The sequence below is a fragment of the Myodes glareolus genome, chromosome 8, assembly GCF_982192425.1.
Source record: "Myodes glareolus chromosome 8, mMyoGla1.1, whole genome shotgun sequence".
Lineage (NCBI taxonomy): Eukaryota > Metazoa > Chordata > Mammalia > Rodentia > Cricetidae > Myodes > Myodes glareolus.
Genome location: NC_142033.1, coordinates 20,671,807 through 20,686,311, shown reverse-complemented (window position 1 = coordinate 20,686,311; position 14,505 = coordinate 20,671,807). Strand labels below are relative to the sequence as shown.

The 14,505-nt window shown below is 38.2% G+C and overlaps 1 protein-coding gene across 1 annotated transcript in view; it reads left to right on the top strand.

The window, feature by feature from the left end:
- The first annotated feature begins 1,416 nt into the window (after nucleotides 1-1,416).
- The window catches only part of LOC148121126 (UDP-glucuronosyltransferase 2B7-like), a 41,734-nt gene continuing 28,645 nt past the window's right edge, over nucleotides 1,417-14,505 (top strand). The window contains 6 exon segments of the mRNA XM_087908919.1: nucleotides 1,417-1,928; nucleotides 1,931-2,188; nucleotides 3,057-3,205; nucleotides 3,861-3,992; nucleotides 9,185-9,272; nucleotides 12,139-12,358. Coding sequence (XP_087765045.1) covers nucleotides 1,481-1,928; nucleotides 1,931-2,188; nucleotides 3,057-3,205; nucleotides 3,861-3,992; nucleotides 9,185-9,272; nucleotides 12,139-12,358 — 1,295 coding nt within the window. The 5' untranslated portion in view covers nucleotides 1,417-1,480.

Below are 14,505 nucleotides of genomic sequence, written 5' to 3'. Positions count from 1 at the left end.
TCTAGTGGATACTATAAAGTAAAGGGAGAGTGAGCTTATTTAGAAGTCATTTTACAAGGGATACTACTGAGTAGAACACACAGAATAGATTTCCCATGTACCTCTCATGTTTAGGCTGTGTGCAGAGCAAGGCAATAGGATTTTAGAGTAGGGATATCTAAGATACAGGGACTATGGGCAAGTTGACCGGCTACCTTACAGGACATCTACAGATGATCTATGCAGGAGGATCTAGTGATAGAGGAAATATATAAACTGGGTTATTTTATTATTGTAAAAATGTAATCATGTACTAACTATGAAGTTCATCAAGTCAGATGCAGAGATTCTGAGAAGCAGGTTGTCTCCCATCCAGAGCAAGAGAAGAAGCTGCTAGGAGCATTCTGCTTACTTTTTTCATGCCAGGTTAAGTTCTCTGTGGTTCAGAGTTGTTTTCTGAGTCAAGACTGTAGATGTCTTATGCTCAGTTTTCTTTTATCAGACCATTATTTCATTTTTCAAGTGTATGAGACAAGTATGTAACATTTATTGATCAAACACCAGCTCTCCCTTCCCTTCCATTTTACCCACTACACTACCCTGCTTTTCGCTCCTAACTTCAGATGCTCATTTTTTAATACCACTTGAATTCACTTACTCACATTGCCTTTCTGAGGGCGATATAAATTTATCTGCTACAGCATGCCTTCTCCTCTCAAGTCTGGAACTATGACTCTTCCTCCCCAAAAGCCATCACCTATCAATACCTCCTCTGGTAGGCATGGGGCTTCAAGTGCCCCCAAATCCATTCTTGACAGGTCCTTTCATACTTAGTCCTTTCTGGAACATGCCAGAAGTGAAACATGACTGGTTTCACTTTCCCAGGATTTTTGGCTTTCCCAAAATAAGAAAAAAATAAGGTTACTACTTCTCATGAAACTTTTCCAAACTGGTGGTCAAAGTGTTTATGCCTTATTGCAAATACACTATAAAAATTTGGCACAGAATTTAAATTGGTGGATTTTATGCACATGATAACATCAACATTATTACAAAAAAACTTTGATTTCTACTATGGGAGAAATAATTATCAGCTATGTACAGTTATGTAAGTTCATATTCTTTCCATTCTGTTGAGATGAAAATTCAGAGAGCAGCCAGATGATTCCTCTCACTAAAATGTTTTGTGAAATATTTTAGACTGTTCCAAAATCTAGGTAGCATAGATGATGGAACACACAGTCATCACCTCCAGGCTTACTGAAAACATTTCATCATAAAAGAGGCTTTAAACATATTTATGTAGATAGAAAGCAATTAAATTAGCCTTCCCTCTTTTGTACTTCCACCTATTGATGGTGGTTCAATATCAGGTTTGAGCAATGCAAGTTATATTTTAACTTCTTGGCTGATTCCTTCTTAGTTAAAAGCACAAGTAGTTACAGAAAGGGGGACACTATGAACAGAAGGACTTTGATTTTGCAGAATAACTGTGAAGTGGATGTCTGTTCTGCTGCTCCTGCAGATGAGTTGCTACTTCAGATCTGGGAGCTGTGGGAAGGTGTTGGTATGGCCAATGGAATACAGTCACTGGATGAATCTGAAGATAATATTGAATGAATTTGTACAACGTGGCCATGAAGTGACCGTTCTGAGGCCTTCATCTTATGTCTTTCATGATCCCAAAAAAGCATCTGGTCTTAAATATGAGACATTTCCTACAACCACCAATAATGACAAAGTAGAACAGTTTTTTACTGAATGGGTCAATAGGTGGATATATGATGTTCCAAAAGATACATGTTGGAGATATTACCCATCATTTAACATACTATTTGGGCAATTTTCTGATTTTATGTTAAACCTTTGTAGAGAAGCAGTTTCAAACAAACAAGTTGTGGCAAAACTACAGGAATCCAAGTTTGATGTTCTTTTGTCAGATGCTATTTTTCCTGTGGTGAGCTGATAGCTGAGTTACTCCAAGTACCCTTTATATATAGTCTTCGCCATGCTGGTGGCTATGGATTAGAAAAGTTTAGTGGGGGACTTTTATTCACTCCCTCTTATGTGCCTATAATTATGTCAAAGTTAAGTGGCCAAATGTCGTTTATGGAGAGAATACAAAATATGATATGTCTGTTTTATTTTGACCTTTTGTTTGAGTCATTTCCTGCTAAGGATTGGGATCCATTTTTCAGTGAAATTTTAGGTAAGTTGTATTTTTCATTACAAGTGTGAGGGCCTAAATATCATTGTTCTGAAAAGTATTCTTAGCTACAAATATGTCTTTCATGCCAAAATTGTTAAATGATATATAATATTGTGTAACAATCTCACTACAGCATCATTTCCAAACCTTCATTTTAAAGACAACTGAATTTTGCACTCAAATATGTTTGTTCTGTATTGTTGGGAGTCATGGTCTCCTGGTTTAAACAAGTTAAGTCAAAATGAAGCAAAAGAAAATATTCCTATTCTCAAACTATCTGAGAACTACATTCCAGATAGTATTTGTAAATATTTCTACAAAGAAATACTTGTCAATACACTGCTAATCCAAGTGAAAAGTAGAGACAAATGCTAGAAATTCTTCCAGACAACCCTCATAATTCTCTTAGAAAACCAAAAGCCAAGGAATAGCCTGTTTGTTGTAGAAACTAATATGATTCCTGCAAAAGGTGTGTCCATAATTTTGCTGGAATATCTTGATTCTAGATATAGAGTGCTCTTTTATATTTGCATGTGCTTTTCTGAAGCTTCAAAGATGAACAAGGGTCAAAGCAGTACGTAGGAGCTTTATGGCTTCTATAATGAATAGCACTGCTAAATCATTGAGGTGGCAGTAGGATTTCATCTCAGTTCACCTTGAAAATACATATGTTTTGCAAACCAAAGAGAAATTACACTTTAATTGCGTTTATGCAAAATTTAATGTATTTGTTTCATGAATGTTTACTAAAAGAAGCATCTTTTAGTAAAATTATTCCAATATTTTCATAAAATATTATTTTATTCACATGACAACACTTTCATGATCATTTTGCTCTTCCACCCACAACTTTCATTTCTCCATTCAGGAAGACCTACTACTATGGTTGACACAATGAAGAAAGCAGAAATGTGGCTCATTCGCTCCTACTGGGATTTTGAGTTTCCTCGCCCAACCTTACCAAACATTGAGTTTGTTGGAGGTCTCCACTGCAAACCTGCCAAACCCTTGCCTGAGGTAAATAAATACTTTTGGTTTAGTTTTGTTTCTTTTCACTTCATTTCAGTTGAAAATGGTTCTACATCATTTTTTTTTAGTTTTATTCCAGTGAATAAAAAAGTGGGGGAAACGAACATCTTGCCAAAAGATGCTCAAGGTTAAAGCAGTCACAAACCTATGCATTTATTTAATTTATAGATTAACATGAGAACCTTGGGAAAACATCATAATTAAATGATATAATAAAGGATGCTTATTCACCCAAAATTTGTCAAGTGACTGACACACAGCTGAATAAGTTCTGATTTGTTTTGCTTTTAACTAAATAAATATTGCAGTGTGTGTACACACACACACACACACACACACACACACGAATATATATATACACATATTTATGTAGTAAAATTTGTAAGTATACCATTTGTAAGTACATGATGCAGCTTAAAATTTTTCAGAAGATAATACTTGGTATATTTGTTGCTCAAAGATATGAAAACATAGTGCAGATCCCCATGAGTACGGGGTAATTAAGACAGTAATGATTGTTTTATGTGTGCTTGATCAGTGGCACTTACCTTTCCTATAATGTTTCATTTTCCTGTTTTAGTAGCAATTTGAATAGCATTTCTGCTATTGATTTTCAACAATGAAATTATTTCTGTATCCACAGGAAATAGAAGAGTTTGCACAGAGCTCTGGGGAACATGGTGTTGTGGTGTTTTCTCTGGGATCAATGATCAAAAACACAACACAAGAAATGGCCAACACAATTGCATCAGCCCTTGCACAGATTCCACAAAAGGTAAAATGAGGGCCCCATGGAAGACAATTATTACTTAGTATACTGAAGTCTGGAAAGGGATGACACTGGAAGGTCCCTTTATGTAAAATCAAATATTATGATTGCCCTAAGTTGCCCCGCGCTACCGTCTCGCCTGCAAGAACCACGCGGGACACAGGATCCTTCTGCAGAAGAGCTTTATGTCTCTTGGGAGCTAGAGCATAAGCCACATGGCGGAGACCCAGATAAGATGGAACCCATCCCTTATATAGGAAACAGACCCTGCTTCGGAACGTGTCACTCTTGGATTGGTCAACTGCTCCCAGTCCCAGGTGATACCTTGGGAGTAGTGGAAAGTTACAACACATGTGAGCTTTCTAGCTCACCTGGCGGTGCAGCGCCATCTATGGTGGAGAGTGTGTTTGCAGCCTTCTACATCTCCCCCTAATTTACTTCTTTGCAGAAAGGCAACTCCCTCAAAAGGTAAAGATAGAGGTCACACTTCCCAAAATGAAAACATTAAAATGGGCTTACACGGAATCTGTCCCTAGGCTCATGACACCTGGAACTTATCCGGCCTGCCCTCTGCCATTTTTCTGGGAAAGGGAATATACAGCAGGAAACCCTTATGCAGGGCGACTTATCTCTCAGAGAGGGCCATTCTCTGTGCGATGCTCTTCAGCTCGACAACCTTTAGGGCTAGCTAAGCCAAGCACTCCACCCTGTGCAATGGACCACAGTCCTAGGGGTGCAGGAGCTGGTTGGCTTAAACCTTACTGCTTTAACATAACCACACATAAGCAGAGGCTCCCTATTCCAAGGCAGCCAGCGCTGTGCAAAAACCATTTTATCCCTATGGCTTTGGGATTAGAGTCAGCAGACCATCCAGAGGAGAACACTATTCCATAGCGTAGGACCGTTCCAAAACATTTCCACCCCCACCCATTCTTTGAAGTAGGGGATGAAGGACACAATCCAGGACTGGAATCCTTTGGCCAGGCTTATGTCCACTCATGTGGAGTTGATTGTCAAGATGGACCATCTCAAGGAGGACAGCAAATCATCAAAATTCTCCTGCAAGATACAAAGACAATTCTCGGGACAAGTTAGCCACTTTTATAAAGTTCTCATATGGTACACTGGTCACACATAAGGCTGGAGTTTTCCATTTACAGCCCAATCGGGCAAGCTGTCATAAGCTATCCACCTGTTCTTGTATTAGGTCAATTATTTGATTAAGAACCATTATTTTACCTCTAATAGATGTATCTATGGTAGTCTGCTGATCCAGGGCTGTAGCCACTGTGGTAGATAACTGATTGAGGGTCTTTGTTTTTTATGATATAGGCCGTGCTGCCCAGTGGCACCTAGGAAAAACTCAGGCCCTGTTTGTTGATATTAGATTTAAGATTTATTGGCTCCCGTATTCCTTGTCGGTACAGTGGCCTCGGGTTCCAGAGCCCACCCGCCATCCAAGGGCTGTGTGCGGCCCTGGGCCTGCACGCTGCACGGATCCCCGTGTCCCAGGCCAGGAAGTGGCGGCTCCTCCTCCAGGCGCCCCTGCCTTCCCCGCAGGGCTAGCCTAGTTCTCTGAGGCTGTGTTGGTGGCGGAGTGTGGCGGGAGCCTACACTCAGACCGAGGCGGCACAGGCCGGCAACATCTCAAGGTCCGCGCCAGAGCCACTGCGGCTCAAGGGGCCGATGGGAGAGGCGGCGAACAGGGCCGCTTCCCTACTAGCAAACTCTCAACACCTGTGCCACAGCAAAAGCAGCTGTAAACTCTCACAGATCCAGGCAACGACCAAATCACCCCAAAATCCAAGGGCCCTTCGCATCCATCTCCCTGCGGAACCCGAAACACCAGACAAGCCAAGTGTATATACAGCAATCTTTCAGGAGGACTTGAGTTCTTAAAATGCTAAGCAGTTCTTAAAAACTTAAGTTGTACTATATAGATGTAATACGGTACTGCCTGTTTACTGCGTCTAAACCTTAATTGCGCTTTTATTATGATAAATACGACCAGCCCTGCCTGAAGTCAGCATCGTTTAGCATAGCCAAATGTAACCAGAGTCATTTTAGCCTCAGAGACCCTCACAGTTTTAGGTACATTGCAAGGTACAATTAGGTACAATTCTGGCCTGGCAGCTTGTGGCACCACTCTCATTCTCGGTACATGACACCCTCCAGGCCAGGCACCAACTGAGCCACACCAATTGAGCCGGCGCAACGTGCTCCCCACCATAGCCACAGAGCAAAGCTCCGCTCCAGCCGCCCTCCAGCCCCAGCTGCACCCACTCCGCACCCAAACCGGTGCATGGAGCAAAGCGGAACTCAGAGAAGTAGGCTTGCAGATCTGTAATCACTGAAAGGACCTCATTTAATCTTTTAGGGAATTTGGGCATCGTTATTCTCTCTGGCTGCTTCCTGCTGTTATTGGGCCGCTGAATTTCAGGGGTATACACTACAACATTTCAGGAGGTCTCGGTGATTCAAACCACATAAATCCCAAGTACACCCTTAGGCTCTCCTTTTCTGTGGAGACGAAAACAGAACCTCTTTCCCAAAACATCATATCCTTAGCAGTTTCAAAATTTAAATATCTTTCTCCTATCCAGTACACAACAGACAACACACATAACATAACATAAAGCTTTTGACCTTGTAAATCAGCCTTCTCCCCCATTTTTACTTTTTTAAAATCACTGGGGGGTCCTTTTTAACTTATTTTCTTTTCTGTCTCCCCCATTCTTTACCGGAGGGTCATTTTTAACTTATCTGGGTGCGCGCACAACCTCCCACTGCTGCTCAGTTTCTGATATGCTCTCTGGACTTTAGAGCGTACCTCTCTAAGCATGCATGCCTGCAGTTCTGAATCCTCCTTGTGTCCAAGGGGTCTCCGGCGGTGCAAAGTTCTTCTTCTTCTTCCCGGGTTTCGGCACCAGATGCCCCGCGCTACTGTCTCGCCTGCAAGAACCACGCGGGACCCAGGATCCTTCTGCAGAAGAGCTTTATGTCTCTTGGGAGCTAGAGCATAAGCCACATGGCGGAGACCCAGATAAGATGGAACCCATCCCTTATATAGGAAACAGACCCTGCTTCGGAACGTGTCACTCTTGGATTGGTCAACTGCTCCCAGTCCCAGGTGATACCTTGGGAGTAGTGGAAAGTTACAACACGTGTGAGCTTTCTAGCTCACCTGGCGGTGCAGCGCCATCTATGGTGGAGAGTGTGGTTGCAGCCTTCTACACTTAGTCAGGTTAGAAACAAAGATAAAGATAGCAGATTCTACAGAATGTGTTTTTGATGACAATAACAGTGACATAAACATCATGATCACAGGGAAGCATGGTGAGTGAGTGCATCCTAAACTTTTCTAGTCTGATGATACTGGAAGTAAAACTACACAAGAATAACTAAATTCTCAGTGATCATTTACTCCTTTTTCGTGATCCTTGTTTGAATCTAAACATTCAGGTAAAAATGAAGTTTTATTTAAAAACTTTATTAGCAGATATTGAAAAATATTTGAACTATAGCATTAATAGATGGCTTTTGCCATCTAGACTTCCCAGGTTTCCCTTCTCTCTTTATTAGAATGCCAGACTAGGTTTCATTAGTTACCACTCAGGAGACTTTTCACATAAAGGGAGAAGACAGTTCACCATCTCAGTGCTTTTATACCATGTTCCTTGAGAAAAAAGAAAGAAAGAAAGAAAGAATCGGACATTCTAGAATCTGCCAAACCTAAAACAGGACGATGTAAACATGAAGGTGGAATGGTCCTTGTCCTTATGGTGAACCGGACACAATCAAACATGGTCTATGGCACTTTGTCTCTAACCCAGAAGAGTAAAGTGTGTTTCATTCAGGAAAAAGTGGGAACTAAGAGATAATGCAGTAGAAATAGGATTGACGACAGAAAAGGTCCAACTGACTCTCTTCACAGGGTATATGAAGATAATTTACCACATCTGAACTGTAATCTGGAGTATGTAGGAACTAGATTTTAGTTTCCTATCCCATGAAGTCTTCCTATAACAACCCATGCTGGTTTTCCCTAAGTTCCTGAAGAAAAGTTTAAATTTATTGTGGCAAACAGATATCGACCATGTAGGTGAAGCTCATATTTACAAGGGTGGTTTGGGATTTCTAAAATGAGCACCATTTGTGTGGTCTGACTGTGGAACTGGTTGGCATTTCACAAAATGCATTAACCCTGAAGTGTTTTGCCATCTATCATATGGGTCAGATGTAGCAACATTAGGATTTTGAATGCTTTCTACAGCTATTGGCTCTTAGAAGCAGTACAACAGGTTCCTTCCCACATGAAAGAAATATCCAGTCTCAGCAACAGTGATATGACTTGTGTGATGAAGTGCTCTGCACTTCCTGTGATTCCTAAGTAAAACTGGTGCCTCAACCAATGATGAGCAATATTAGACTTAATTTTCTATTCGTTCAAGAAATTATCTCAGTTGCTCCCTGTGTTGTTATTTACATGGTGGAAGCAGCACCTCCTCAACACGCAGAAGGGTGCAAGCAGGCATGGGGAGCTTTATGCGCTGTGGAAACTCTCTGCCTGCAACTAAGTCACCAGTAGTTAGTGAAAAACTTAAACACATACACTCTGAGATTATGGCCAAAATGGGATTGATTGATAACTCCATTCTCTCATTATCCATGGTGGTACCTTTTCCAAAGAACTAGGAAACAGAGAAAATTGTAAATATGGAATATTTGCTGAATATAAATAATGAATAGCAAAAATATAAGTGTCAAATTCTATTAAAATAACAGGACAAATGAATATAAGTAAGATCTGCAGTTGTTTTAAAGTGGCATAAAATTAAGAAAGGAAAATTAGAAGTATTATAGCAAATACACATGAGTTTAGTCTTTCTTCCTTGCAGTTGATTTTTGAACATATAAATTTTTCTTAAATATATTCATATTTCATTAATTCCCTCCTGTGTGCACATAACTGCACATGGAAAATCATGATGACATCCGACCTGATTAAATGTAAAGAGAAACATAAATGGTGTTCCATACTTTGTCTCATGTTTTGATAATTCTTATTGTCTAATGTCTCTTTACCTGGTTTCCACACCAGAGATAAGAATGGCATTTAGCTAAGTACTGTCTAATTTCTAAAATATTATATTTTAAGTTTTAAAATCTGATATAAATTATTGTCTAACCTCTAACAGGTGTTTTGGAGATATGAAGGTATGAAACCAGATACCTTAGGTCCCAATACCAGGATTTTTAAGTGGATTCCCCAGAATGACCTTCTAGGTGAGACTCTGGGAGGCAAGCACTGAAATATGAGTAACAAGCTGAAATGCGATAGGAAGCAAACTGATTCGTTTTAGAAAAGTTAAAAATAAAACCAATTTTTAAATATGATCTGCTTGAAAGAGATTGAAATGTGAGCTGGCGTTGTATTTTTGTATTCCAGGAACAAAGTGTGCGTTTTAAAAGAAGTGGCCTCTGACAGGGAGCATTCTGTACTTACTTTGGCTTTTACAGATTCAATTTTATACCTGTTACCTTCTCTAAAGTAGGAATTTTTCAAAAATAACTAAGAAACATTAATGATCAATGACAGTATTACCCATCGCAAAACATTAACACTGTTTATCATACAGCAATTTTTTTTTTATGGAGACCAGGTTTCTCTGTAGCTTTGGAGCATGTCGTGTACACCAGATGGCCCTGAACTCACAGGGATTCTCCTGCCTCTGCCCCCTGAGTGTGTAATTAAGCGTGTGTACTACCACTGCCTGGCTACAGTACAGCACTCTGATTGACATGGTATTCCTGAATGCCCTAAAAAGCCTTGTGTCAGACTTAGTACATGTGTTAGTTATCATTTTCCTTTGTGAAATACATCATTTCTGAGAAAATCATATGTAAGTACTATATTGCCATCATTTTCAGCCTTCCTTCTTTTTTTGCCCTCTACCATTTTATCATCCTTCTAAGTCCAATTTTTGTTGCTTGTTATATACACATGTTTAGGGCTGACAATGGAGTATTGGCTAATAGATCAGGGAGGTCATACTGGGGAAACCTGGCACTCCCACCTTGACAGTCATTGACTGTCCACAGTTTTCCCTATTGGAACAGGACTTTGTGAAATTTTCTCCATCTATGTTGGCAGGTCAAATGGAACAATCATTACACAGGTCTAATTTACACTGGTGAGATTTCATGGATGCAATATCCCTATAATATATATAAAGCAACATCTTCCATCAGCCACCCTGGTCCCCTGGCTCTTATGCTCTTCTGATGTCTTTTCCATAATGATTCCATAGCCTTTGATTTAGAAGTTGTGCTATTCTAAGTTTACTTATTGGCCTTGGCATCTTATGATCATTTATTCTCTTCCTTTTCCACAAGCTGTGGATCTTTGCAATCTTTTCCACTTGTTGTAATGGAAGAATTTTTGATGACTATGAGAGCTACAGTTACCTGTAGTTATAAGGATAAATGTTAATAATGTAGTTAGAAATTATACTTGTTTTGGATAGTTGACTCCCTTTACAGTACCACACATGAATTTCTTACCACTCAGTTGGCCTCAAATTCTATCAGAGTTAGATTTATCTGATTACACCTAAGATAAAAGTGTCACAAATTTGCTATTATGGATTTCTTTCCATGACAGTCATTGTTATAAGTCATAGGTCTGACAGCTAATAGGACTATTGATTACATTTCTCCCTAGAGATCTTATGTAGTCTCTTCCAATACTATGAAAGTCCTCAGAGAGGAAGTTTCCAGATCACTTGCTTCTCAATTGCTCCAGGTTTTAAGTCTTAAGTGTATAATGCCTTCAGACATCTTATCTTCAAGATCTGGGAAGCAATCAAGCACAAAGACTAGAGTGTGTTTTCCTTGGGAAGAGTCAAGGACACCCTGCCCCCACCAAACCAACAACTAAAAGTGAACTTTTCCATTTGTTGCACTAGATATTTTGTTAACAGTCTATGATTCATGAAGTTAACAACATCACTACATTTGGCAAAACTCTTCCAACTCCCTGGACACATGGATATTCATGTACTAAGAAGCAAGCCTGTATGACAGTGTTTCCATATTGTTTCCTTGAGTGCCTTTGGTAGCATTTATTACACTGGGGAAGAGGATAATGGGGAAAAAATAACCAAGAAAGGAATGGATGTCACTAACACATGAACTCTTTATGTTGGTTAGTTATAACAAACACATAATATTCTTAGACATTCATTTTCTTCCATCCAGTATATTTTCTATGTGTTCAACTGAAAACCCCTTCTCATTGTTCCAGCATCATCACATGCTACATCAATCAATCATCCATCACTCAAATAATTCTCCTGTAAACCTTAGTGTCAACGTTAAAAGAAAACAAAGGATGCAACTCTCTCAGTTATACTACTTGGGACATGGATGATTCTTGCTGTGAGACTTAAAACAATTTAAGTAATTCAACTGAATTTTTTTTTGTTAATAGAATTTTCTTTTTATTGAATTTTATTGAACTCTACATTTTTCTCTGCTCCCTTCCCTGCCGCTCCCCTACCCTCTTTAATCCTCCCCCAAGGTCCCCATGATCCCAATATACTCAGGAGATCTTGTCTTTTTCTACTTTCTATTTCCCATGTAAATTAGACCTATGTCAGTCTCTCTTAGTGTCCTCATTGTTGGCTAAGTTCTCTGGGATTGTGGTTTGTAGGCTGGCTTTCTTTGCTTTATGTTTAATAACCACCTATGAGTGAGTACATGTGATAATTGTCTTTCTGTGTTTGGGTTACCTCACTCAAAAGAATGTTTTCTAGCTCCATCCATTCCATTTTCATGAAAAATTCAGGATGTCATTATTTTTTTCTGCTGTGTAGTACTCCATTGTGCAAATGTATCACATTTTCTTTATCCATTCTTTGGTTGAGGGGCATTTAAGTGGTTTCCAGGTTCTGACGATGTAAAACAAAGCTGCTCAAAACATATTTAAGCACATAAACTTGTTGCACAATTGAGCATGCTTTGGATATATACCCAAAAGTGGTATTATTCAATGTTAATATACCCCGACCCATTGATCACTTGATTATAGATTTTTACTAATATCTATGAGTTCTAATTAGTATATTTTCTGTTGTTCTTCTGATCCTAGGTCATCCAAAAACTAAAGTTTTTGTGACTCATGGTGGAGCCAATGGCATTTATGAGTCAATTCATCATGGGATCCCCATGGTTGGCATCCCTCTGTTTGCAGAACAATATGATAACATTGCTCACATGGTGGCCAAAGGAGCAGCTGTTTCAGTAGATTTTCATACAATGACAAGTTCAGATTTGCTTAATGCCCTAAAGGAAGTCATTAACAAGCCTTTGTGAGTATAAACATATATTTATTTATTTATTTATTCATTTGTGTTGTATTGGAAACCAGACCTTTACACATGCATGCTGAACAATTATTCCATCAGTGAGCTTTGTCACTAACCTATTTATTATGAATAATTTCTCACTAGAATTTCCAGAGAGCAACAATTAACCTAGACAAAGGAATAATGGTAAGTACAAAGAGCTGCATTAGTCAGTGAGGAAATATCTACGTGTTTCCTCATTATTTTTGTTTTAGACAATGTCTGAGTTTAACTTGACATTCTTCTCTTTCATCATACAAAGCTGTAGAATAGAAAAAAATGTGTCAACACCCAAGACCAAAGTACTTTGGAGTTGTTTTAGTAAAACAAAAATTATCAGAAGTTTAATTTTAGAGTAAATACAGTTTTGTTCAAATAGCTACAGATATTTGAAATTGTAGTTTAGTGAAGAAAATGAGCATGGCCACCATTTTTTCTTTTACTTTAAAAAATTCACCTCAAAATGGCTTTCTGTAAATCAGAAAGATAAAAATAATCTCTACTTCCAATTATATTTCATCTTAAAAAATTGTGTTTGGCAATATTTGATCAGTAGATGATACATTTTGATGCTTATGGCACCCACAGAATTAGTCTTCAGTAAACTGTACAACATCCTTATTACAGGTCTCATCTCCTGCATAACAACTATATTACTACTTCTGCCTTTGTCTGAAAATCTCTAACTTCTCTCTGCATTTTTGGCTGCTATTCTTCAGTATATTATAAATAATAAGAAAAGAAGTTGCCTCCATCATTGTTGGTATGTGGTTATGATTCAGCATTCTAAACTACACTTGATGATCAATGTTCATAGCTAGATTGCTTTACCAAATATTCTCGTCTGTAATTATTTCATCACTAGAATCAAATATATGTTTCCATGTAAAAATTGAATAGTATCAACATAAAAAAACACATAAAAGAAAAACATGAACAGCAATTGCAAGAATTTACTCTAATTCTTGTTTACAGTAAGAATAATTCGCAGAATTCCAAGAGTGAAGAGAATCCTACATAAATCTAATCTACATGAGAAGTAGAAAAATACAAGATCTCCTTAGTAAAATGGGAGCATGGGGACCTTCAGGGAGGGTGGAAGGGAAGGGAAGAAGCAGGCAGTAGAGCACAAAAAATGTAGAGCTCAATAAAAATCAATTAAAAAAACATTTTTACCTGAATAGAGGAAATTTTCATTTTATTTTTTTCATTTAACAGTTAAAAACTAGAAGGAGAAATTTATGAAAAGACCAAGAATCCACTAAATGAATAATCACTGCAATCTACATTTATAATCCATAAGCACTAATAAGTGGTTAATACAAATTCCTCATTAAACCTTACTTCTTAACTGCTTTGCCCAGATATGGACCATAGTGAGAATGACAGGCATCATTGTGCATTTCCAAATTGTTCTACTGCTCTGTATGGCTACACTAGTAATTGCTTTCTCAATTTTCATGTTTCAAGACCTCAAACAGTATATACAAATTTATATATACAAACAGTATATAAATTCACACAGACACACATATACAGAAATAAAAATATAAATTCTAAAATATTTTCTCTATATCGGCTAAAGGATTCCTTTACTCTTGAAAGAAACTGTATTAGTTCACAGGCTTAAAAGTAGAACAGGGGTTTCAATCAACACTGTATTTTTTATTGTGTACTTGCCTAATATTCATTGTTTAAACACTGCAGAAGCATGGATACTCACATACCCGGTCTGTATTTTTGAAGTCCTGCTTTTTTCCTCTTAAAAAATATTTCATAAGTAACACTGGCAAAAATTTCTATTCTTATAATTTCTGAAAATATTGTGATTTTTTATAAGAAAATATTGTTAAATTTCTTAATAAGAAATAAAAGTAGACACACTAACCAGAAATTCAGCAATTCATAAACTATACAGCTCCTTCAGCAAAACAAGGAAGAAGGAATGGCTACAAACTACAAGGACACTGGGGAAATCTGGCCATGGACTTTTGGACCTGGAATATGTGTTTATATTTGTACTGTTTCTTTTAAAGATGTAGAGAGGAGTAAAATGTGTGCTCGTTAAATAGTGGCTTAGAGAGTTATTTCAATATCTATTTATTATTTCA